General features: G+C 42.5%; 1 protein-coding gene across 1 annotated transcript in view; it reads left to right on the top strand.

Moving 5' to 3' along the window:
* The first annotated feature begins 3,864 nt into the window (after window positions 1-3,864).
* The window catches only part of CHRDL1 (chordin like 1), a 44,533-nt gene continuing 25,915 nt past the window's right edge, over window positions 3,865-22,482 (top strand). Inside the window, exons 1-3 of the mRNA XM_058196732.1 lie at window positions 3,865-4,629; window positions 16,931-17,084; window positions 21,879-21,991. Coding sequence (XP_058052715.1) covers window positions 3,880-4,629; window positions 16,931-17,084; window positions 21,879-21,991 — 1,017 coding nt within the window. The 5' untranslated portion in view covers window positions 3,865-3,879. The remainder of the gene's footprint in view (window positions 4,630-16,930; window positions 17,085-21,878; window positions 21,992-22,482) is intronic.

Below are 22,482 nucleotides of genomic sequence, written 5' to 3'. Positions count from 1 at the left end.
ATGCAGAGGAGTTGAGTCTCTATTTCCTAAAGACTAAGTCACTACACCATAATGCCACATGAAAAGCACCAGAAGGCAGGATAAGAAGTAGTGGTAGAAGATCATTAAAGAGAGATCCAACCTAGAACAAAGAAATTTCCTGACAGGGACAAAAATTAACCAGTGGAATGGTTTGTCTCTGGAAGTTGTGGGTGCTCCATCACTAGAGGTTTTTAAGAGATTGGACAACCATTTGTCTGAAATGGTATAGAGTTTCCTGCTTGATCAAGGGATTGAACTAGAACAGCAGCCCCCAACCTTTTGGGCACCAGGCACTGGTTCTGTGGAGAGATTTTTCCACAGTATGGAGGAGAAAAGCTTCCGTGTGCTGCCTTGCATCTCACAGATGGGGCTCGGCTTGTTTATGCAGCCCGATTTCTAGCATGCTGTGGACTGGTACTGGTCCATGGACTGGGGATTGGGGACCCCTGGACTAGAAGACCTCCTGGGTCCCTTCCAATTCTGCTATTCTGTTAAAAGGTTATTATACATAGGAAAAGATTACCATATATAAGCAGTATACCAGACTATATATTGCTGTTAAGGTAAATCATAAAACCATACCACATTTGATAAAATTGTGGTTCATTAGAATGGCAACTTATATCTCTGAATCAATTTTAAGCCAGAGACAATATAATATCATGAGCCATGGTGGTGCAGTGGTTAGAATGCAGCACTGCAGGCTAACTCATTGCTCACTCCAGGAGTTGATTCTGAACAGCTCAAGGTTGACTCAGCCTTCCATCCTTCTGAGGTCGGGGAAAATGAGGATCCAGACTGTTGGGGTCAAGATGCTGACTCTTTAAACTGCTTAGAGAGGGCTGTAAAGCACTGTGAAGTGATATATAAGTCTAAATACTAGTGCTAGTCAGAGGTGGTATTCAGCAGGTTCTGACCAGTTCTGGAGAACTGGTAGCAGAAATTTTGAGTAGTCCAGAGAACCGGTAAATACTACCTCTGGCCCCGCCCCTGCCCCCATCCATTCTTGCCTCCCGAGTCCCAGCTGATAGGGAGGAAATGGGGATTTTGCAGTAACCTTCCCCTGCCACGCCCACCAAGCCATGCCACACCCACCAAGCCACGCCCACAGAAGCGGTAGTAAAGTGCTATGAAAGCCAGTAGACTTATTGATTCTCCTTGCTAGAGAAGAACATTCAACACCTCTTTTTCAAGGTCCCTTCATGGCCTATGATTCTATGTGTCCAATCACACTTGGCCAATAAATTCTATTCTATGTTCAATGCCAGAGAGATGGCTTAAGGAGCATTGGGCAAAACAGAGACAACCTTCTACTGCAGATAGAAGGAAGGTGATCTCTGCAGGAAGATCTTCCCATCAACAGAAGGGGCTACAAGGAAATGGAGAAGGGGCCTGTCAGCCCTCCAACGCAGATCAAACTTAAGAACCAAATACATGCAAAATAATTATACTATTATTATTTATTTGCAGATCCCTCGCATCCTGGACATAAACTGTTTCAACTCCTACCCTCAAAACGACGCTATAGAGCACTGCACACCAGAACAACTAGACACAAGAACAGTTTTTTCCCGAAGGCCATCACTCTGCTAAACAAATAATTCCCTCAACACTGTCAGACTATTTACTGAATCTGCACTACTATTAATCGTTTCATAGTTCCCATCACCAATCTCTTTCCACTTATGACTGTATGACTATAACTTGTTGCTGGCAATCCTTATGATTTATATTGATATATTGATCATCAATTGTGTTGTAAAAGTTGAAAATGTAAATGTACTTTGCTAGTCCTGTGAATTGACAATTGATATTCATCATTAAAGAGAATGCAGAGGAGTTGAGTCTCTATTTCCTAAAGACTAAGTCACTACACCATAATGCCACACGAAAAGCACCAGAAGGCACGATAAGAAGTAGTGGTAGAAGATCATTAAAGAGAGATCCAACCTAGAACAAAGAAATTTCCTGACAGGGACAAAAATTAACCAGTGGAATGGTTTGTCTCTGGAAGTTGTGGGTGCTCCATCACTAGAGGTTTTTAAGAGATTGGACAACCATTTGTCTGAAATGGTATAGAGTTTCCTGCTTGATCAAGGGATTGAACTAGAACAGCAGCCCCCAACCTTTTGGGCACCAGGCACTGGTTCTGTGGAGAGATTTTTCCACAGTATGGAGGAGAAAAGCTTCCGTGTGCTGCCTTGCATCTCACAGATGGGGCTCGGCTTGTTTATGCAGCCCGATTTCTAGCATGCTGTGGACTGGTACTGGTCCATGGACTGGGGATTGGGGACCCCTGGACTAGAAGACCTCCTGGGTCCCTTCCAATTCTGCTATTCTGTTAAAAGGTTATTATACATAGGAAAAGATTACCATATATAAGCAGTATACCAGACTATATATTGCTGTTAAGGTAAATCATAAAACCATACCACATTTGATAAAATTGTGGTTCATTAGAATGGCAACTTATATCTCTGAATCAATTTTAAGCCAGAGACAATATAATATCATGAGCCATGGTGGTGCAGTGGTTAGAATGCAGCACTGCAGGCTAACTCATTGCTCACTCCAGGAGTTGATTCTGAACAGCTCAAGGTTGACTCAGCCTTCCATCCTTCTGAGGTCGGGGAAAATGAGGATCCAGACTGTTGGGGTCAAGATGCTGACTCTTTAAACTGCTTAGAGAGGGCTGTAAAGCACTGTGAAGTGATATATAAGTCTAAATACTAGTGCTAGTCAGAGGTGGTATTCAGCAGGTTCTGACCAGTTCTGGAGAACTGGTAGCAGAAATTTTGAGTAGTCCAGAGAACCGGTAAATACTATCTCTGGCCCCGCCCCTGCCCCCATCCATTCTTGCCTCCCGAGTCCCAGCTGATAGGGAGGAAATGGGGATTTTGCAGTAACCTTCCCCTGCCACGCCCACCAAGCCATGCCACACCCACCAAGCCACGCCCACAGAAGCGGTAGTAAAGTGCTATGAAAGCCAGTAGACTTATTGATTCTCCTTGCTAGAGAAGAACATTCAACACCTCTTTTTCAAGGTCCCTTCATGGCCTATGATTCTATGTGTCCAATCACACTTGGCCAATAAATTCTATTCTATGTTCAATGCCAGAGAGATGGCTTAAGGAGCATTGGGCAAAACAGAGACAACCTTCTACTGCAGATAGAAGGAAGGTGATCTCTGCAGGAAGATCTTCCCATCAACAGAAGGGGCTACAAGGAAATGGAGAAGGGGCCTGTCAGCCCTCCAACGCAGATCAAACTTAAGAACCAAATACATGCAAAATAATTATACTATTATTATTTATTTGCAGATCCCTCGCATCCTGGACATAAACTGTTTCAACTCCTACCCTCAAAGCAGCTATAGAGCACTGCACACCAGAACAACTAGACACAAGAACAGTTTTTTCCCGAAGGCCATCACTCTGCTAAACAAATAATTCCCTCAACACTGTCAGACTATTTACTGAATCTGCACTACTATTAATCGTTTCATAGTTCCCATCACCAATCTCTTTCCACTTATGACTGTATGACTATAACTTGTTGCTGGCAATCCTTATGATTTATATTGATATATTGATCATCAATTGTGTTGTAAATGTTGTACCTTGATGAACGTATCTTTTCTTTTATGTCCACTGAGAGCATATGCACCAAGACAAATTCCTTGTGTGTCCAATCACACTTGGCCAATAAAATTCTATTCTATTCTATTCTATTGTGGTTACAGTAACAAAAGTCCAATTTTTTTCCTCTCTCCCTGTATCTTCAGAAAAGGAGAATCATGTCCAAAATGCTTTCTCAACTCACTTTTTTTTTTTTTTTGGTCGAAACTCGATTAATTTTATGGTACTGTTGCCTTGGTTACCGCTCTTCCTCCAGACCCTCTCTAGGTCTAGGTTGTGTCTACTGCCCAGAAGGGCTGCCAGAAGCTTGACCCAGCAAAGGTTTTCACCTGGTGACTTTGTTAGGACCGCCAGCAAAAAGCTGCAAAAAAGCAGCAAAAAACCTGAGGGAGCGGGGCCTCCGGAGACAGGTGAAAGTCGACGGCTTCGGTTGGGCAGGTCGCGGAAGGCAGCCGAGCAGCCACTCGGGCGAGCGTCGCGTGAGAAGGTGCTCAGCCAGAGGGGCGCGCCGGCAGATCGATCGGCCTTCCCCGGGCTGGGAGGAGCCGGGCGGTCGGAGCGCCTCGGTGGCCGGCGCAGGTGTCCCTCCTCCTCTTCCTCCTCCTCCTTCCCCCCCCCCACTCTGGAAAATCCGCCGCGGCTGGGAAGGACCCCCATCCCCGGCCCCCCCATCCCCGCCGCCGCCTCCGCCGCGTTTCTTCTGGGAAAGGGGCGGAGGCGCCTCCGCGCTGTTATATCTGCCCCCTGCGGGCGAGGAAGAGGAGAGGAGGAGGCGGAGGAGCGCGCGCCGGTCCCGGAGGAGCTGCAGCCGTGCCCCGGTGGCGATCTCGGTGGCGATCGCTCGCCCGCCTGGCGGAGGAGAGGCGAGAGGCAGCCCGAGCCGCTTTGGCTCTCCGGGAAGGGCGCGGAGCAAGAGAAGGAGGCGGCGGCCGGCCGGAGAGAGACGCGCCGCTTGGCGTTGCCTGAGCAGGTGAGCGCAGCCTCTGGCTTTCCCTCTTTCGCTCTTTCCTGCCTTTCATCCTTTCCTTCCTTCTTCCTTCCTTTCTTCCTTCTTTTCTTTCCTTCCTTCCTTCCTTCTTCCTTCCTTCTTCCTTCCTTTCTTCCTTCTTTTCTTTCCTTCCTTCCTTTCTTCCTTCTTTTCTTTCCTTCCTTCTTCCTTCCTTCCTTCCTTTTTCCTCTTTCTTCCTTTCTTTCCTTCCTTCCTTCTTCCTTCCTTCCTTCCTTCCTTCCTTCCTTCCTTCTCTCTCCATCCTTCTTTTCTTTTTCTGTTTCCTTCCTCCCTCCGCCCTATTTTTTCTTACTTCGTGGCTCAATTCCCCAGCCAGCATGAGGAGGTTAGAGATGAACTGGTGGTGTAGTAGGAAGGTAATGGACTAAGAGTAGGGAGACTTTCCTTCCTTCTTCCTTCCTTTCTTCCTTCTTTCTTTCCTTCCTTCCTTCCTTCTGCCCATTCATCCTTTTTTTCTCTTTCTCTCTCCTTCTCTCTTGTGTTCACCAATGAACACAACTAAGGTAGCTGAGAAGACTGCAGAAAATTAGCCAAAATTCCTGACTTCCATAAAGACCACCCCCCCACCTCCTCCCCCCCCCCCCAAGAGAGAGAGTGACTTGTACAGCTTTTAAACCAGGGAGAGGATTGCTGGGGAATCAGTCGTGATTCTAAGGAAGACATCCAAGCTTTCGAGAGAGAACTTTCACCTTAGATAAACTTTGGATTAAAAATCATTACTGAATTGGCGGCAGGTCATTTAATTTTGAAACATTGGATTCATACCCTCTGATGATGAGATGGTAAAATGAGTTGGATGGATTCATAGGACCTGCTAAGCCACACATTGAACCACTATTCTCCACTCAAAGCAAAGGGATTAGGGCCAGTTGGTAGTTACTGGAGTTAGTAACCCAGTCTTACTTGTGATCCCTGACTCAGCATGCAATAGATTTGCATATTATGCTCAAGCAGAATATGGTTTTTTGTGTGTATGACTTTAGCTTAGCTCCTCTCATGAATGAGTACACAATCTCCTGCCTGTTTGTTTTAATTAATATCTAGTGAGTCTCTTTAGGTTCGCTGCTGGGTATGTGTGCTTAGGACTGTTTTCAAAAATCAGGCGGCTGGTAATATTTTTTCCAACTAACACATTTTATTAAAAGGCTGCAAGCTGACCAAAGTAGATAGCAATAGTACTTGGATTTATCTACTGCTTTACAGCCTCTCTGAGCGGTTTAAAGAGTCAGCCTATTGCCCCCAACAATCTGGGTTCTCATTTTACCCATCTCAGAAGGATGGAAGGCTGAGTCAACCTGGAACCCGGTGAGGTTCGAACTGATGAATTGTAGCCGGCAGTCAGCAGAAGTAGCCTGCAGTACTGCACACTAACCACTGTGCCACCACAGATGCCTTTTAGTCAAGTTTGTTAGTCAGAAAAGGTGCTAGCAGACTCCTAATTTTATGACTGCCAGAGACTACAGGTAGTTCTCAACTTATGACAATTCATTTAGTGACCGTTAAAAGTTACAATGGCACTGAAACAAGTGGCATGACCAGTTTTCACAGTTATGACCTTTGAAGCATCCCCATGATCATGTGATCAAAATTCAGATGCTTGGTAACTGGTTTATATTTATGATGGTTCATTTCATTCATTTCATTTATTTGATTTTTATACCGCCCTTCTCCCGAAGGACTCAGGGCGGTGTACAGGCAAATAAAAACAAACAAGACACTATATATAAAATGTAAATTAAAAAACTTATTATAATTTGCCTAAAAATTTAAAAATATATAAAAACTAAAACCCCGTTTAAAATTAATAATAACTATAAAATCCATAAAAGTTAACCCAGCCCCGCGCGAATAAAAAGATGTGTCTTCAGTTCGCGGCGAAAGGTCCGAAGGTCAGGTATTTGGCGGGGGAAGTTCGGTCCAGAGTGGGAGCCCCACAGAGAAGGACCTTCCCCTGGGGGCCGCCAGCCGACATTGCTTGGCGGACGGCACCCTGAGAAGTCCCTCTCTGTGAGAGCGTACGGGTCGGTGGGAGGCATATGGTAACAGTAGGCGGTCCCGTAAGTACCCAGGCCCTAAGCCATGGAGCGCTTTAAAGGTCATAACCAAAATCTTAAAGTGCACCCGAAAAGCCACAGGGAGCCAGTGCAGTCTGCGCAGGAAAGGTGTTACATGGGAGGTACGCGACACTCCCTCTATCACCCGCGCAGCTGCATTCTGGACTAGCTGAAGCCTTCGAGTGCACCTCAAGGGGAGCCCCATGTAGAGAGCATTACAATAATCCAAGCGAGAGGTAACGAGTGCGTGAGTGACTGTGCACAAGGCATCCCGATCAAGGAAGGGGCGCAACTGCCGAACCAGGTGGACCTGGTGGAAGGCCCCCCAGGAGACAGCCGTCAGATGATCTTCAAACGACAGCCGCTCATCCAGGAGGACACCTAAGTTGCGCACCCTATCCTTTGGGGCCAATAACTCGCCTCCAACAGTCAGCTGCAACTGCAGCTGACTTCGCTCTTTCCTGCCTTTCATCCTTTTTCCTCTTCTGTCCTTTCTCTCTGCTTTCTTTCTCTCGCCTTCCTTTCTTGTTTCTTCCTCTTTTGCTCTTTTCTTGACTCTTTCCTCCCTTTCATTCCTTCCTCTCTCTTTCCCCTTTTCCTCCTTTCCTCTTCTTTCCTCTCTCTTTCTCTCCCTTTTTCTGCCCTTCCTTCCTTCCTTCCTTCCTTCCTTCCTTCCTTCCTTCCTTCCTTCCTTCCTTCCTTCCTTCCTTCCTTCTCTCTCCATCCTTCTTTTCTTTTTCTGTTTCCTTCCTCCCTCCGCCCTATTTTTTCTTACTTCGTGGCTCAATTCCCCAGCCAGCATGAGGAGGTTAGAGATGAACTGGTGGTGTAGTAGGAAGGTAATGGACTAAGAGTAGGGAGACTTTCCTTCCTTCTTCCTTCCTTTCTTCCTTCTTTCTTTCCTTCCTTCCTTCCTTCTGCCCATTCATCCTTTTTTTCTCTTTCTCTCTCCTTCTCTCTTGTGTTCACCAATGAACATAACTAAGGTAGCTGAGAAGACTGCAGAAAATTAGCCAAAATTCCTGACTTCCATAAAGACCCCACCCCACCCCCCACCCCCACAAGAGAGAGAGTGACTTGTACAGCTTTTAAACCAGGGAGAGGATTGCTGGGGAATCAGTCGTGGTTCTAAGGAAGACATCCAAGCTTTCGAGAGAGAACTTTCACCTTAGATAAACTTTGGATTAAAAATCATTACTGAATTGGCGGCAGGTCATTTAATTTTGAAACATTGGATTCATACCCTCTGATGATGAGATGGTAAAATGAGTTGGATGGATTCATAGGACCTGCTAAGCCACACATTGAACCACTATTCTCCACTCAAAGCAAAGGGATTAGGGCCAGTTGGTAGTTACTGGAGTTAGTAACCCAGTCTTACTTGTGATCCCAGACTCAGCATGCAATAGATTTGCATATTATGCTCAAGCAGAATATGGTTTTTTGTGTGTATGACTTTAGCTTAGCTCCTCTCATGAATGAGTACACAATCTCCTGCCTGTTTGTTTTAATTAATATCTAGTGAGTCTCTTTAGGTTCGCTGCTGGGTATGTGTGCTTAGGACTGTTTTCAAAAATCAGGCGGCTGGTAATATTTTTTCCAACTAACACATTTTATTAAAAGGCTGCAAGCTGACCAAAGTAGATAGCAATAGTACTTGGATTTATCTACTGCTTTACAGCCTCTCTGAGCGGTTTAAAGAGTCAGCCTATTGCCCCCAACAATCTGGGTTCTCATTTTACCCAACTCAGAAGGATGGAAGGCTGAGTCAACCTGGAACCCGGTGAGGTTCGAACTGATGAATTGTAGCCGGCAGTCAGCAGAAGTAGCCTGCAGTACTGCACACTAACCACTGCGCCACCACAGATGCCTTTTAATCAAGTTTGTTAGTCAGAAAAGGTGCTAGCAGACTCCTAATTTTATGACTGCCAGAGACTACAGGTAGTTCTCAACTTACGACAATTCATTTAGTGACCGTTAAAAGTTACAATGGCATTGAAACAAGTGGCATGACCAGTTTTCACAGTTATGACCTTTGAAGCATCCCCATGATCATGTGATCAAAATTCAGATGCTTGGTAACTGGTTTATATTTATGATGGTTGCTGTGTGCCAAGGTCCCTTTGTGACCTTCTGAGAAGCAAAGTCAAAGGGGAAGCCAGATTTACTTAACAACCAGGTTACTAAATTATCAACTGCAGTGATTCACTTACTAACTCTGGCAAGAAAGGTCTAAAATGGGGCAAAATTCACATAAGAAATGTCTCAATAGACAATAGAAACAATAGAAACAATAGAAATTTTGGGCTCAATCGTAGTCTTAAGTCAAAGACTACCTGTAACACAGAGAAACAGGATGAAAGTATCAAAATGCAGTCTTGTGCACACCCCAGTGTGAGGAAACTGGACTTCAGAGTAGACACATGTCCTAGAATAACGTTTGCTGTCACTAAGCTATTGCACAATTTTATATTCCTTTGGGTGAAGTTGTTGGTAAACTTATAAATATTGGAATTTACTTTTTTTTAAAAAAATCTGTGTATCTCTTGCATATTTTTCTGAGGGGCGGGACCAAAATATGCCAGAGACAGAAAGAATCTCAGCCTGCTAGCACAACCGAGACCCACAGATGTAGCAAAATCTTTTGTGAGTCCATTCTACACATTATTTTCTCATGATAAATCCTTTCAGAACAAAAGCAAAGCATATTATGGTTTAGCACAGTGTGTGAACATTATCTGTGGTTCTGCATGTTTTCTTAAAGCAGATCAGGTTTTAGACCATTCAGTTTCAAAGTTTGGCCAAAACATACTGAAGTCATAACAATGTAAGCATATTGCCAATCAATATTTTGCTTATTTTTTCCCCAATCAAGCTACTTATATAGAGCTGGGGGTCCTTACCACCACAAACCAATCTGCATTTTTTCATCTTCCTCATGCTTGGTAATTTCTTTCAGTCTTCCCATCAAACAAACAAAAAGTATTACCATGTTCTTCCTGAGCAATTCGTCTTCTAATCTATTCAGGATGTCATTCCTCCAATCTTTGATGCTTAGATATAAAGAGAAAAGGTTATTTCTGCATTTCATCCTGAACCACGGTCTCCTCTAATATTCTTTTCTATAGTATATAGATCAGCTGTGGCAATTATAAAAGATTCAATTTTTGGATTGAAAGCTAATTTAGATTAAAGGTCTGTTTTTTCAGAAAGCTGAATGAATTGGATGGGTAGAGAGCAGCAAAGAATGGAGGGAGTCTGGTAATGTAGGGTTTCATATTGGAGGGTATTTTGGGGATGAGTGGGCTATGATTCAGTCTTGACTCTAGCAACTGCCAGGACAAGTCCCTGCAGTTTTCTTGGCAACATTTTTTGAAGTGGTTTGCCCTTGTCTTCCCTTTTCTGGGGCTCAGAAAGGAACTGGCCCCAAATCACCCAGCTGGCGTCATGTCTAAGGCAGAACTAGAATTTGGTTCTAGCCTGGTGCCTATAACGACCATACCAAGCTAGCATTCGCTTTCTTCAAATCAGTCTGAACTCTTTGACTACTTGGACAAGAATCTGCATTTTCTTGGCAACATTTTTTGAAATTTTTTTTCCTAGTGTTCTTCCTAGGGTTGGGAGAAAGAGATTAGCTTAAAGTTCCCCAAATATGGCTTCATGCCTAAGGCAGGACTAGAACTCACCCTCTCCCAGTTTTAGTTTGCTGCTTTCATCGCTATATCAAATTGCTCTTTGCAGCAAAGGTGGGGGTACTTTTTCTTATTCCTGTAGTGATTCACCTTTTTTGTTTATTTCTGTAGTCGGCTGGAGATGATCACAAGTGATGTTCTCATGATGTTCCTTGCAGGTTCACAGCATTTATGGCTGGCAAAAGTAAAGCAGATCACAGATTAGTTTTAATCGGTCTTGGAGCAAAAGGAGAGAGCAATCTGATTTGGTCTAGTCAAAAAGTGCCTAGAATGAGCTGCCAAGTTTAGCAAACTTTGGTGCACAACTAAGGTAAAGCCTTCTTCATGGCAGTTTAGCCTTTGGTCCTGGACATGACCATGATGGTTTTCTTGCAACAGTGTAGAAGTCTTCACATGGTCTTTTTCTGGAGCATTTAAGTCAGGCCTATAACCTAATGTATCTCTAACCTGGCAACTTTGATATGTGTCGACTTGTCCTAGAATTCTAAGGATTCTGGAAGTTGAAATCCACACCTCTTAAAGTTGCCAACTTTGAGTAACATTGCTGTAGCTTTGAGATGTCCTTGTACTTACCACCCTAATACTATATTAACTAAGTCCTGGTTACTCAACTAAAGATCCAAGCCCAGCTAAAATGAATATTTTGGAGGGATCTCCAAACTTGGCAACTTTAAGATTTATGGACTTCAACTCCCAGCTGTCTGTGGAGATTCTCAGTCATCCAGATTATAGTTGTCACAAAGGTGCTTTTTCAAAAGGCAATTGGACTGCATTTTTTTTCTTTAAATCATAGCTGGCTGGGGAATTCTAGGAACTGAAGTCCACAATCCTAAAGTTGCCAAATTTGGAGAGTCCTGTTCTAAACCTCTTCTAAGTTAGAACTTAGAATATTGTCTGATCATTATGTATTCAAGAAATCACAGTTATAAGCCGTGGATTGGTGTGACTTGTGAAACCAACAGTGAATGAAAGCCTTGAATCCCCACAGGGGAAGCATCTCTCCTAAATCCTCTCCCCACTCCCATTGCTCAATCTTTGTTAAAAATTGCCAGTCTCACGGGGCTCAGCAGATGGACTCTGTTTGTGTAACCACCGGAGGAAAAGAGTTGCCAACCACATTCCAGCCAAGCATATTTTACAAATTTAGTCCATGAGACCAGTTTATTTTATTTATTTATTAGATTTTGAAAGGGAGGGATGGGCCCAAACTCACGCAGCTGGCTTTCAGGTCTAAGGTGGGACTAGAACTCACAGTCTTCTGATGATTGGCCCAATGGGCTTTTGTGCCTAAGGCAGGACTAGAATTCACAGTCTCCTAAATTCTAAGTTAGAACTACTGCACCAAAATGCCTCTCATGGTCCAGCTTTTGTCAGTTCAGAAAACCTGCTGAGAAACTCTGCTTCTGGAGAATTTTCAGATCATTAATTAGGCAAAAATTGCTTTGGGGTCAAAAGAAGATTCCAAATCTTAAACAGAGATTTTAGCCCATGGCTTGGATATTGGGTATTGGAGCTGTGGTGGCACAGTGGTTAGAATGCAATATTGCAGGCTAATTCTTCCAACTTCCAGGAGTTTGAACTTGACTGGCTCAAGGTTGACTTCCATCCTTCCGAGATCGGTAAAATGAACAAGTGGGAAGCAATAGTTTGCTTCCTTCTATCCAGGTCATGGTATATAAGTGACACATCCTTTTCACAGCCTGTTTTCCTTGTTGCATGTATGCTTGTATGCATGTAGCATGTATATGCTGTATGTGTGTGTGTTAAGTATATGTACACTTTTAAGAGCAGGCAACAGAATTTCATTTTTAATGTGTGCCAGTGTCAGAAGGATGGAAGGCTGAGTCAACCTTGAGCAGGTCAGCATCGAATTCTGGCAGTCGGCAGAATTAGCTTGCAGTACTGCATTCTAACCGCCACCATGGCTCCCATTGGTTTTTGACTGCAAAGGTTTTATGAATTATTTATTATTATTTATTATTTATTTGATTTTTATACCGCCCTTCTCCCGAAGGACTCAGGGCGGTGTACGGGCAAGATAAAACATACAATGTACAAATTAAAATGCAATTTAAAAAACTTATTTTAAAATTAGCCTGAAAAAATTAAAATATGCCAAAAACTAAAAACCCCATTTAAAATTAATCAAATTTACAAAATTTAAAATTAAAATTCAATTCAAGCTAGCCCCGCGCGAATAAAAAGGTGTGTCTTCAGTTCGCGACGGAATGTCCGAAGGTCAGGTATTTGGCGTAAGCTTGGGGGAAGCTCGTTCCAGAGTGTGGGAGCCCCCACAGAGAAGGCCCTTCCCCTGGGGGCCGCCAGCCGACATTGTTTGGCGGACGGCACCCTGAGAAGTCCCTCTCTGTGAGAGCGTACGGGTCGGTGGGAGGCATGTGGTAACAGCAGGTGGTCCCGTAAGTACCCAGGCCCTAAGCCATGGAGCGCTTTAAAGGTCATAACCAACACCTTAAAGTGCACTCGAAAGGCCACAGGTAGCCAGTGCAGTCTGCGCAGGAGCGGTGTTACGTGGGAGCTACGCGTAGCTCCCTCTATCACCCGCGCAGCTGCATTCTGGACTAACTGAAGCCTCCGAGTGCACTTCAAGGGGAGCCCCATGTAGAGAGCATTACAATAATCCAAGCGAGAGGTAACGAGCGCATGAGTGACCGTGCACAGGGCATCCCGATCAAGGAAGGGGCGCAACTGCCGAACCAGGCGAACCTGGTGGAAGGCCCTCCTGGAGACGGCCGTCAAATGATCTTCCTGGAATGGAGTTTTCTTTAATCCTTTTGCTTGCAAGAAGATTATGACTGAAGAGTTTATGCAAGCCACAGTTTAGAAGATTTTGCTCTATACATTAACATCTTTCTAAATGTGATAAGAACATTTTTCTTTTTGGTGTTTGCTTAGATGAACCCTAGCAGAAACATCTGAGCTGGCATGAAACACACTGAGCTTATTTCAAGACTCTTCAAGAGTCCTAAAAAGAGATAGCAAGCCGCAGCCTTGAGTTTTCCCATTTCTGGTTCAGCATCTTCTTTGCTACACCACATTGAGTCTTGACCTGAGAAGAAAAAACTGGCCCAAAGTCCCCCAAGAAGTTTCTGTGGCTGAGAAGGGATTAAATCCTGGGCCCAGCAGTTGCTTCCTATTCCTGATCCAGAAGCTTCCTCATTACACCACCCTGGCTCTTGAACTGAAAGAGAAGGTGGCCCTAAGTCCCCCATGAGCCTGTGAGGCTGTGAAAGAAGGTAGGCTGTCCTTACTCTTAGTCCATCATCTTCCCCACTACACCTCACTAGTTCATCTACTCCCCCCATGCTGGCTGGGGAAATCTGGGAATTGAAGTCCAAGTTGCTCAGGTTGAGAAACTGGATTTATGAAGTCAGTAGAGTAAAGTGATATATGGTGGCTGTTGCTTCTTTTTCACAATCTCTTTCTGTCCTTGTATGGAATCAGTGCCCAAACAGCAAGCAAGCAGGGAGAAGTGACTGTGGATTGGAGTTACAGGGAACCCCTGAGAGTTGCAAGGGTATGGGAAATGTCTGTGGAGATTCCCAATCATCCACGTCGTGGTTGTCCTAGAGGTGCTTTTCCAAAAGGCAACTGGACTTCCTAGGTTTTTTCCTTGAAAGCGCTTCACTTCTCATCCAAGAAGCTTCTTCAGTTCTTCTTCAGAATTGAAGAAGCTTCTTGGATGAGAAGTGAAATGGGAAGTCTTTGCTCAAGGGCACACTTCAAAGTCTAGAGCTTTCCCCATTATGCCCTTCAGGTTTTGCTGTTCTCTCTAGTCCTTTCAATCCCATTTTTAAAGCAGTTGCATAGCCTGGATTTTAGTGGATCTCAAAGGAAAGAGAATATGAATCAGAAAGAGCAAAATAATTACAACAACAGACCCTGAAATTAAAAAATATGTTTCCCCGGCAAGGGCAAGGGAGAGAATGCATGTTGCCTATTAAAAATTAATTATGGCTGTTTATTGAAAAATGGAAACTTCAAATTAAAAAAAGATGTGCAATCCCAGCTGTGTGTCCTGGAAATGTGGGTTCTCACAACATTTTTGACCTCAGGCTACCCTTCCTTTTGAGCCATTGGAATGAAAAGATGCCTCTGATATTCCAAAACAAAGCAGCTGCTGCTGCATTGTTCTTTAAAAATAGATTTGCTTAAATAATTAGCTTTCAACTTGCTTTCCTATGGCTGTACTTAGACCATCTTTCTTTAAATAGGTAATACTTGAGTAGAGGCTGAGATTCAACATAGACAAGGAAGGCTTCTCTATTCAGCTTAGATATGTTTCTTTGACTTTTAGTTGAAATTTCTGCCTTTGAAATTACAATGAAATTCCAATTGTTTAGATTTGGGGTGAGATTATCCACCAACGAAGCCATAATAGAATTTATTTAGTTCAATTTAGAGCTTTGAATAAACCCAACCACTGCAATTTTACATTAGGAATTATGTCGTGCATGATGTCTGAATCTAACAAATATGTTTTGTTTAATGGCTGAATATTCAAACTGAAGAGTGGACTCAGAGCAGCCATGGTTTGTTTGAACAAAGATTTGTTGAACAACCAACAGTTTTCAGAAGAGACAAGTAGTTATGGATTTTCTGAGAAATTCCTGATCGTTTTAGATCTCCTGTTTTTTCTCTTCTTTAAAAAAATACAGTTCTGAGACTCAGGTAAGGTATACATAACCCAGAATTTTCCCCAAAACCACATCTCTGTGTTTGCACCAGTGGTGGGTTTCAAATTTTTTTACTACCAGTTCTGTGGGTATGGGTTGGTGGGCGTGGCATGGCTTGTGGGTGTGGCTTGATGGGCATGGCAGGGGAAAGATACAAAATCCCCATTTCCTCCTGATCAGCTGGGACTCGGGAAGCAAAGAATAGATGGAGGTGGGGCCAGTCAGAATTTTTACTACTGGTTCTCCGAACTACTCAAAATTTCCGCTACCGGTTCTCCAGAACTGATCAGAACCTGCTGAAACTCACCTCTGTTTTGCACACTGTTTTAGGCCAACCTCTGGAGTTGACCCAATCAGTTAAGCCCATCTCCTAAATTGTGATTAATTGCCCTTATTCACCAAACAAAATAAAAAAGAACTTCTTATAACCAAGGACGTTTGTATGAAATTTTGGGAGCTGAAATGGCCAAATTTGAAAAACACTGAGATGGCAGATGCTTGGGTAGATCCATGGAGACCATCTGACCATCCCCTGATCTCCATGGGTCCAGTTGAAGATGCTTATTATTACTAAATTATTACTACTAAATTACTAAAGTTGAATTAAGATTCAGCCACCAGTTTACCCAGTTGGTTGGGTACATGGAATTGGGAATCCTGTCTTTTTCTTTGATTCAGCCAGTCACATAGTCATAAAAAGAAATGCATAATTTCCAGAACAGTATAATGCCAAACCAGATTATTATTTGGGTGGAAGCCTGACAAATCTAGTACTGTAGCCAACAAATATGTCAGCTTCATTTTCTTTGATTTTATGAAAAGGACCTCTTCTTTTCTTCAGGAAAGTGTGTAGAGAAGAGCAACAAAGATGATTAGGAGGCTGGGGGCTAAAACATATGAAGAACAGTTGCAAGAATTAGATATGTCTAGTCTAGTGAAAAGGACTAGGGGGTGACATGATAGCAATCTTCCAGTATTTGAGGCTGCACAAAGAAGAGGGTCAACCTATTTTCCAAAGCACCAGAGGGCAAGACAAGAAACAATGGAAACTTATCAAGGAGAGAAGCAACCTAGAACTAAGGAGAAACTTCCTAACAGTGAGAACAATTAACCAGTGGAACAGCTTGCCACCTGAAGTTGTGGGTGCTCCATCATTGGAAGCTTTCAAGAAGAGACTGGACAACCATTTGTCTGAAGTGATCTAGGGTTTCCTGCCTGAGCAGGGGGTTGGACTAGGAGATATCCAAGGTTCCTTCTGACTCTGTTATTCTATGTTCTGGTGATGGAGATTTCTTCAAGCAGGCATATTGTGGCTTCATGGTCCATATACCCAGTTTTCAAACAATTTGGATGCATTTTGTTCGTCATTTCCCAAAATACATGCTTTTTCTACAGATTTCTTTTCCTTTTTAACAAATTGTTATTTTCAAACTACATTAGAAATACTGTAGAGAGAACTGAAGATTTCCAATGCGTGCTGAATACCCTTTGGGGTTCTGCCTCAAAAGTAAAATTAGATAAACCTTCCATTCAAAGGCCAATTAAATTAATTTCTCCCTAATGTTCCTAGATGGGGGGGGGCAGCATTAAGTGCAAGCATGCTCATAATGTATTCCAAAACACGCTGCAGCACATAAAAACTCTCAAAGCAGACTTATCAATTTGGCAAAATGCCTCTTTCAGAACTTTGCACCAGAACAAAGACCAGTTCTGGTCTCATTTGCCCGGTTGAATTCATTTCTCACGTGAACTTAATTCTCTTGCAAGAATTCACTGTGAAGAACAGGGTCCATTCTAAATAAGACTATATTTCTTCTCCTAGAACCGCATCACTTTTTTACATCACAGATCTTCTATTTCCCTTTCCTCGATGATCGGCATGAAGAAAATGTGGAATCTGGAAAACATCCACTTGATTTGTGCCTGTTTGCTTTGCCTCATTTTCACGGAGGAAAGTAAAACAGAACCAGGAAAATGTAAGTATGCTTTTGGCGGTATGTCGGAAGCCGTAATTAACTCTTGGCTGCGGGAAAACATCCAGAATAAGCCTTTGGGGCCTACATGTATGCATGTGATTTGTGAGCTAATTGGAGAGCGGTGATAATCCACAGGAGCGGTTCTTCTGATGATCATTAATTAAATGAATTTTAATCAACCGACATGGCTCATGATTGTGGAAGTGCTGCTTTCTTCAAACTAACATTAAAGGATTATTTGCATGCTTTTGCATACCTTACCCTTCCTCCCCCAAAGCCTAACAAAGAATAATGGCAACAGATTTGGTTCTGGATATCCAACGCTGCCCCCAACCCAAAAGTAGCCAAGACCGTTGTCATCACCAACATGTTTGGTCTCCATCCAGCCACAGCAATGTGAGATGGAATATTTTCTACAAACAAATGTTCTCAAATGAAATGGAAAAATGTTCTGAATTTCACTTTTTTTCTCCCATTGCAAAATATTTCACTATTAGGTCTTTTTTTTCCATGGAAAATCTTCTCCTTTGCAAAAAAAAAAAAAAAAACCACAAAAACTTTGTATTAATTAAAATAATTAATAACATAACAAAAAGAGATTGTTTAGGTCAAAGTGAGCTGCTGGAATAAATGCAAAACCAGTCCTGTTTACAATCTGTCAAGGTGACAGATTGTAAACGATTTTTTTTTAAACGATTGCTTTCCAGATGACAATTCAAGTTGGGTTCACCCAACAGGGTTAAATCAATTACAAACAGAAGTGGGTTTCAGCAGGTTCTGACCAGTTCTGGAGAACCGGTAGCGGAAATTCTGAGTAGTTCGGAAAACCGGTAGTAAAAATTCTGACTGACCCCACTCCCATCTGTTCTCTGCCTCCCAAATCTCAGCTGATTGGGAGGAAATGGGGATTTTGCAGTAACCTTCCCCTGAATTGAATTCGCCCACTAAGCCACACCCACAGAACCAGTAGTAAAAAAATTTGAAACCCACCACTGATTACAAACCCGGGCTTGGCATTCACATAATATAGCTAATTTTTGGTTTACTGTAGTATAAACCCAGGTGATTTCATTAGCTAATATTTTAATGATGGCTGAATGTGAAGTACCAAATAAAGGGCATTATGTGAAATACAGGTAGTCCTTGACTTACAACAGTACGTTTAATGACCTTTTGAAGTTACAATGGCACTGAGAAAATGGACTTACCGTATATACTCGAATATAAGACGATCCGAGTATAAGCCGAGGTCCCCAATTTTACCCCAAAAACTGGGGTAAACTGGGGACTCGAGTATAAGCCGAGGGTGGGAAATGAGGCACCTACCGGTTGGGGAAACCCTCCCTCCCTCAGCTGAGAAGGCTGGCGGCTCCCCCGCCCCGCCCTCTCACTGCACCGGCAGGGCTTCCCCGCGCCGTCCGGTAAAATGTGAAAAAAAGAAAAAAAAAAAACTCGAGTATAAGCCGTATATACTCGAGTATAAGCCGAGGGGCTTAAAAAAAAAAAACTCGAGTATAAGCCGTATATACTCGAGTATAAGCCGAGGGGCTTAAAAAAAAAAAAAACTCGAGTATAAGCCGTATATACTCGAGTATAAGCCGAGGGGCTTAAAAAAAAAAAACTCGAGTATAAGCCGTATAGACCCGAGTATAAGCCGAGGGGACGTTTTTCAGCACAAAAAACGTGCTGAAAAACTCGGCTTATACTCGAGTATATACGGTAGGTCCATTTTCACTCTTACGACCATTGTCTATGGTCACATGATTTACATTTGGATGCTTCACAACTGGCTCACATTTATGATGCTTGCAGTGTCCCGGGGTCATGTGATCCCCTTTTGTGACCTTCTGACAAGCAAAATCAATGGGGAAACCAGATTCACTTAACAACTGTCTTACTAATTTAACTGCAGTGATTCACTTAACAAATGTGGTAAGAAAAGTCGTAAATTTGGGCAAAATTCACTTAACAAATTTAACAACATAAATTATGGGCTCAGTTGGAGTCATAAGTTGAGGACCACCTGTACTGAAAAGGCAGCCACACTTGATTTTCAGACATACCATGCAGTCCTATAATAGGAAGTGCAATTTGATATCTTCCAGAGATTTTGGAGTCTACTCCTAGATGGATCCAAGCAATAGAGCGCCAGATTTTCTTTCTACTTTTATTTCACATCCATAGTTCTCTCTCTTTTGATCAGTATGTTTGAAGAGGATTCATGTTGAACCCAGAGAAAAAAATATATGGACAACAACAAAGTTGAATGAAAAGATGGAGGAAGGAGACCATTGGGGAAGGATTAATATTTAAAGAGGATATAACTGAAGGATCTGACCTCCCTTATACTACCTATTCAGGACCCTAAATAGGTTGAGGATTGGAGTGCCTAAGTGTAAAACCAATATGCTCAAGTTGAGGCTCTTAACAGAATAAAAGAGTTGGAAGGTACCTTGGAGATCTTCTAGTCCAACCCCCTGCTCAGGCAGGAAGCCCTATACCATTGCAGACAAACATCATGCTATATGAATGTGGAGAGACACAGAGCCCATTGCATCTGCTGATACTATCAGAAACATGTACCAATAATGACTTACGTTTGGCCAACGACAAAGCCAAGAAGATTTAAAAGTCTGACAGTTTAAAGCTTGATTTAGATGAAGGAGGAGGCAGGAGCAGGGAGGAGGAAGGAAGAAAGAAGAAGGAAAGAAGAAAGAAGAAGGAAAGAAGAAAGAAGAAGAATATGGACTGCTCTCCATAGTCAGTTAAGAACTACATGTATCCAGGTTTCATTCCATGTTTAAAATCCTTGGCAAAATGTCAGATTGTCTGCTTTGGTTAGTCCTGTGACCACCAAACTAAGGCTGGCTGAATTAACGAGTAAATATAAAATGAAAAGTTTAGAGTTGAGTGAAAAGTCATAATATCATCAAAGACAGAAATGCAGAGAAAATGGTTTGTAAATCTACTACTGTAGTTCTTGAAAGACAATTTTTATAGGTGGAATAAGAACTGGAAGACCAAAAAATGCAGGGAGATTTTCAGCAGGGCAGCAATATTTATCATGGGAGTAGCTTTCATTTCCCATTTTTCACACCTCCTGTGTTTCACCATACGTTTTGTAACCAAATTCAAGAACAGAATTAAAATTATTTTCTATCTTTATCCCAACAACTCTAACAAGCCAAAGGGGAAAAGATGGACGTGGTCCAAATAAGCTTATTTATTCGGCTGAGGTGTGCAGATAGCTGTGCTCCAAGCAGGGCCAATGGACTCTGAGTGGCATTTCCAGTTCATTGCTTTCCTGGTATGAACATTTTGTTCAGTCTGCACTCACCCAAAATGAAAGCTGATTTATTTTTTTTACATGAGCCGCCAAACTTCCCTTGGATCTTTCTTTCTTCTTGAAGCAGGATGGAAAGTTGATTGAGGGGACCAGATTTGAAGGGCCCATCTCAGCAACGCTCTTGTTATGGATCTCCTCAGTTGAGAAGTGAAGCACAGAAATCCATGATGGGTGCACAGGTTGACTGCTAAGTGTTTAATTTGCAACGGTTCTTCTGGGTTATATAAACTCCCATTTACTCATCATAAAACCAGCACAGAACATAAAAACAGCACATAAAACCACAGAAACAAGTTCCAGGGCAAACAAAGAGTTCCATTCATACTTAACCAGGTCAGTTAAAGGCCTAATGTCTGCTTCAGCATAACATGTGAACTAAGCTAGTATTAACACATTTTAAAAACTTAGAACTCAGCTTCTTGGTTATTTTACCAGTCCGTTCATTGATTGTGCAAACCCAAAAAAGGAGTTAAATCATGATTCAGTTTGAATGAATTGGGCGCTTTCAAATAAATGCAGATTTGTTTTGGAAACTGAAAGTTGGTTTAAGAATCACCCAGAGGACCCATCAGATTCAGAAAGCTGGTCACTTTAAGCCAAACTGAGATTAAAGCTCTGAGAGCAAGCCGAGATGCGAAGTAAGGAGCTATGTTTCCAACTGTCTTGAGTGACCCCAATATCAACAGGATTTAGGGGCATTCAGCTTAACACTTGTCAAAAGAGAATTAACTCTATGAAATTCAGTGAATCGGGATTCACTAAATTTTTAACATACGTGTTGCTAGAAGAGGCGCTTATGTCGGGCGGGATTTTGCAAATCTCATAATCAAGCTGACAGATCAATCAGTGGTGCCCGTTCAGAGAAATCTGGTAAGGAGATACAGAGTTGAATGTCTCATGAAGCAGGCAAACATACATCCCAGCATGATTAAACATAAAATAATAGCACTCCCATCTATGTTAACTACAATAATGATGTACATCTTTTCTATAGAAATTAAATACAGATAGTCTTCAACTTATGATCACAATTGAGCCAAAACTTTGTTGCTAAATGAGACAGTTGTTAAGTGAGTTTTGTCCCATTTTACGACCTTTCTTGCCACAGTTGTTAAGTGAATCATTACAGTTGTTAAACTAGTAACACGGTTGTTGACTGAATCTGGCTTCCCTATTGTCTTTGCTTGTCAGAGGGTCGCAAAAGGTGATCTTGGGACATAGCAATAGTCATAAGTATGAACCAGTTGCCAAATGTTTGGATTTTGATCATGTTCACGTGACAATGGGGATGCTGCAACAGTTATAAGTTTTTTTATTATATTTTTTTCAGCGCCATTGTAACTTTGAATGGTCACTAAATGAACTGTTGTAAGTGGAGGACTATCTGTACTCTGGTTGCTCTTGGTCACCAATTCACAGTATCTCTCTTTCTCTTTTCTTTTTTGCAGATTCAGAAACCTACTGCATGTTTCAAGATAAGAAATATCAAGTAGGAGAAAGATGGAATCCTTTCCTTGAACCATATGGAATTGTTCGCTGCCTTGAGTGTCTCTGCACAGAGGTAATGTGATTGGATGTAGTAAAGAAGTGGATTTCCAGGAGGGAGGGGTATCCATTCCAGAGGAGTAAGAGACAACTCAGCCCAGAGATCATGTGTGTGAGAGAGCGTGTGAAGACAGCCCCTCCCTATTAGTTCCCAGAGTATATTGTAGAGGTAGCAAGTAGAGTCCTCAGTCTGGGAAGATTTGGCCTATAGGTATGAAACAGTAAAGATCTCCACTTGGAGAGATGGTTCCTGATTTTGAGCCTGGCACAGGCTGACTGTGGAATTCTGGGAACTGATGTCCATACAGGATGTCTGAGGGATTCTGGGAGTTGAAGTTCACAAATATGATGATGGAATATAGTGAGGAGATGGATTTCCAGGAGGGAGGAGGTCCATTCCAGAGGAATAAAAGGCAACTCAGCCCAAAGATCCTATGTGTGAGAAAGAGGATGAAGACAGACCCTCCATAACAGATCACAGAGTATTGTAGATGCAGAAAGAAGTGT

This window comes from Ahaetulla prasina, chromosome 11, assembly GCF_028640845.1.
Source record: "Ahaetulla prasina isolate Xishuangbanna chromosome 11, ASM2864084v1, whole genome shotgun sequence".
In the NCBI taxonomy this organism is placed as follows: domain Eukaryota; kingdom Metazoa; phylum Chordata; class Lepidosauria; order Squamata; family Colubridae; genus Ahaetulla; species Ahaetulla prasina.
Note: the sequence above shows the minus strand (reverse complement) of the source record. Positions and strands in the feature narration are given on the sequence as shown.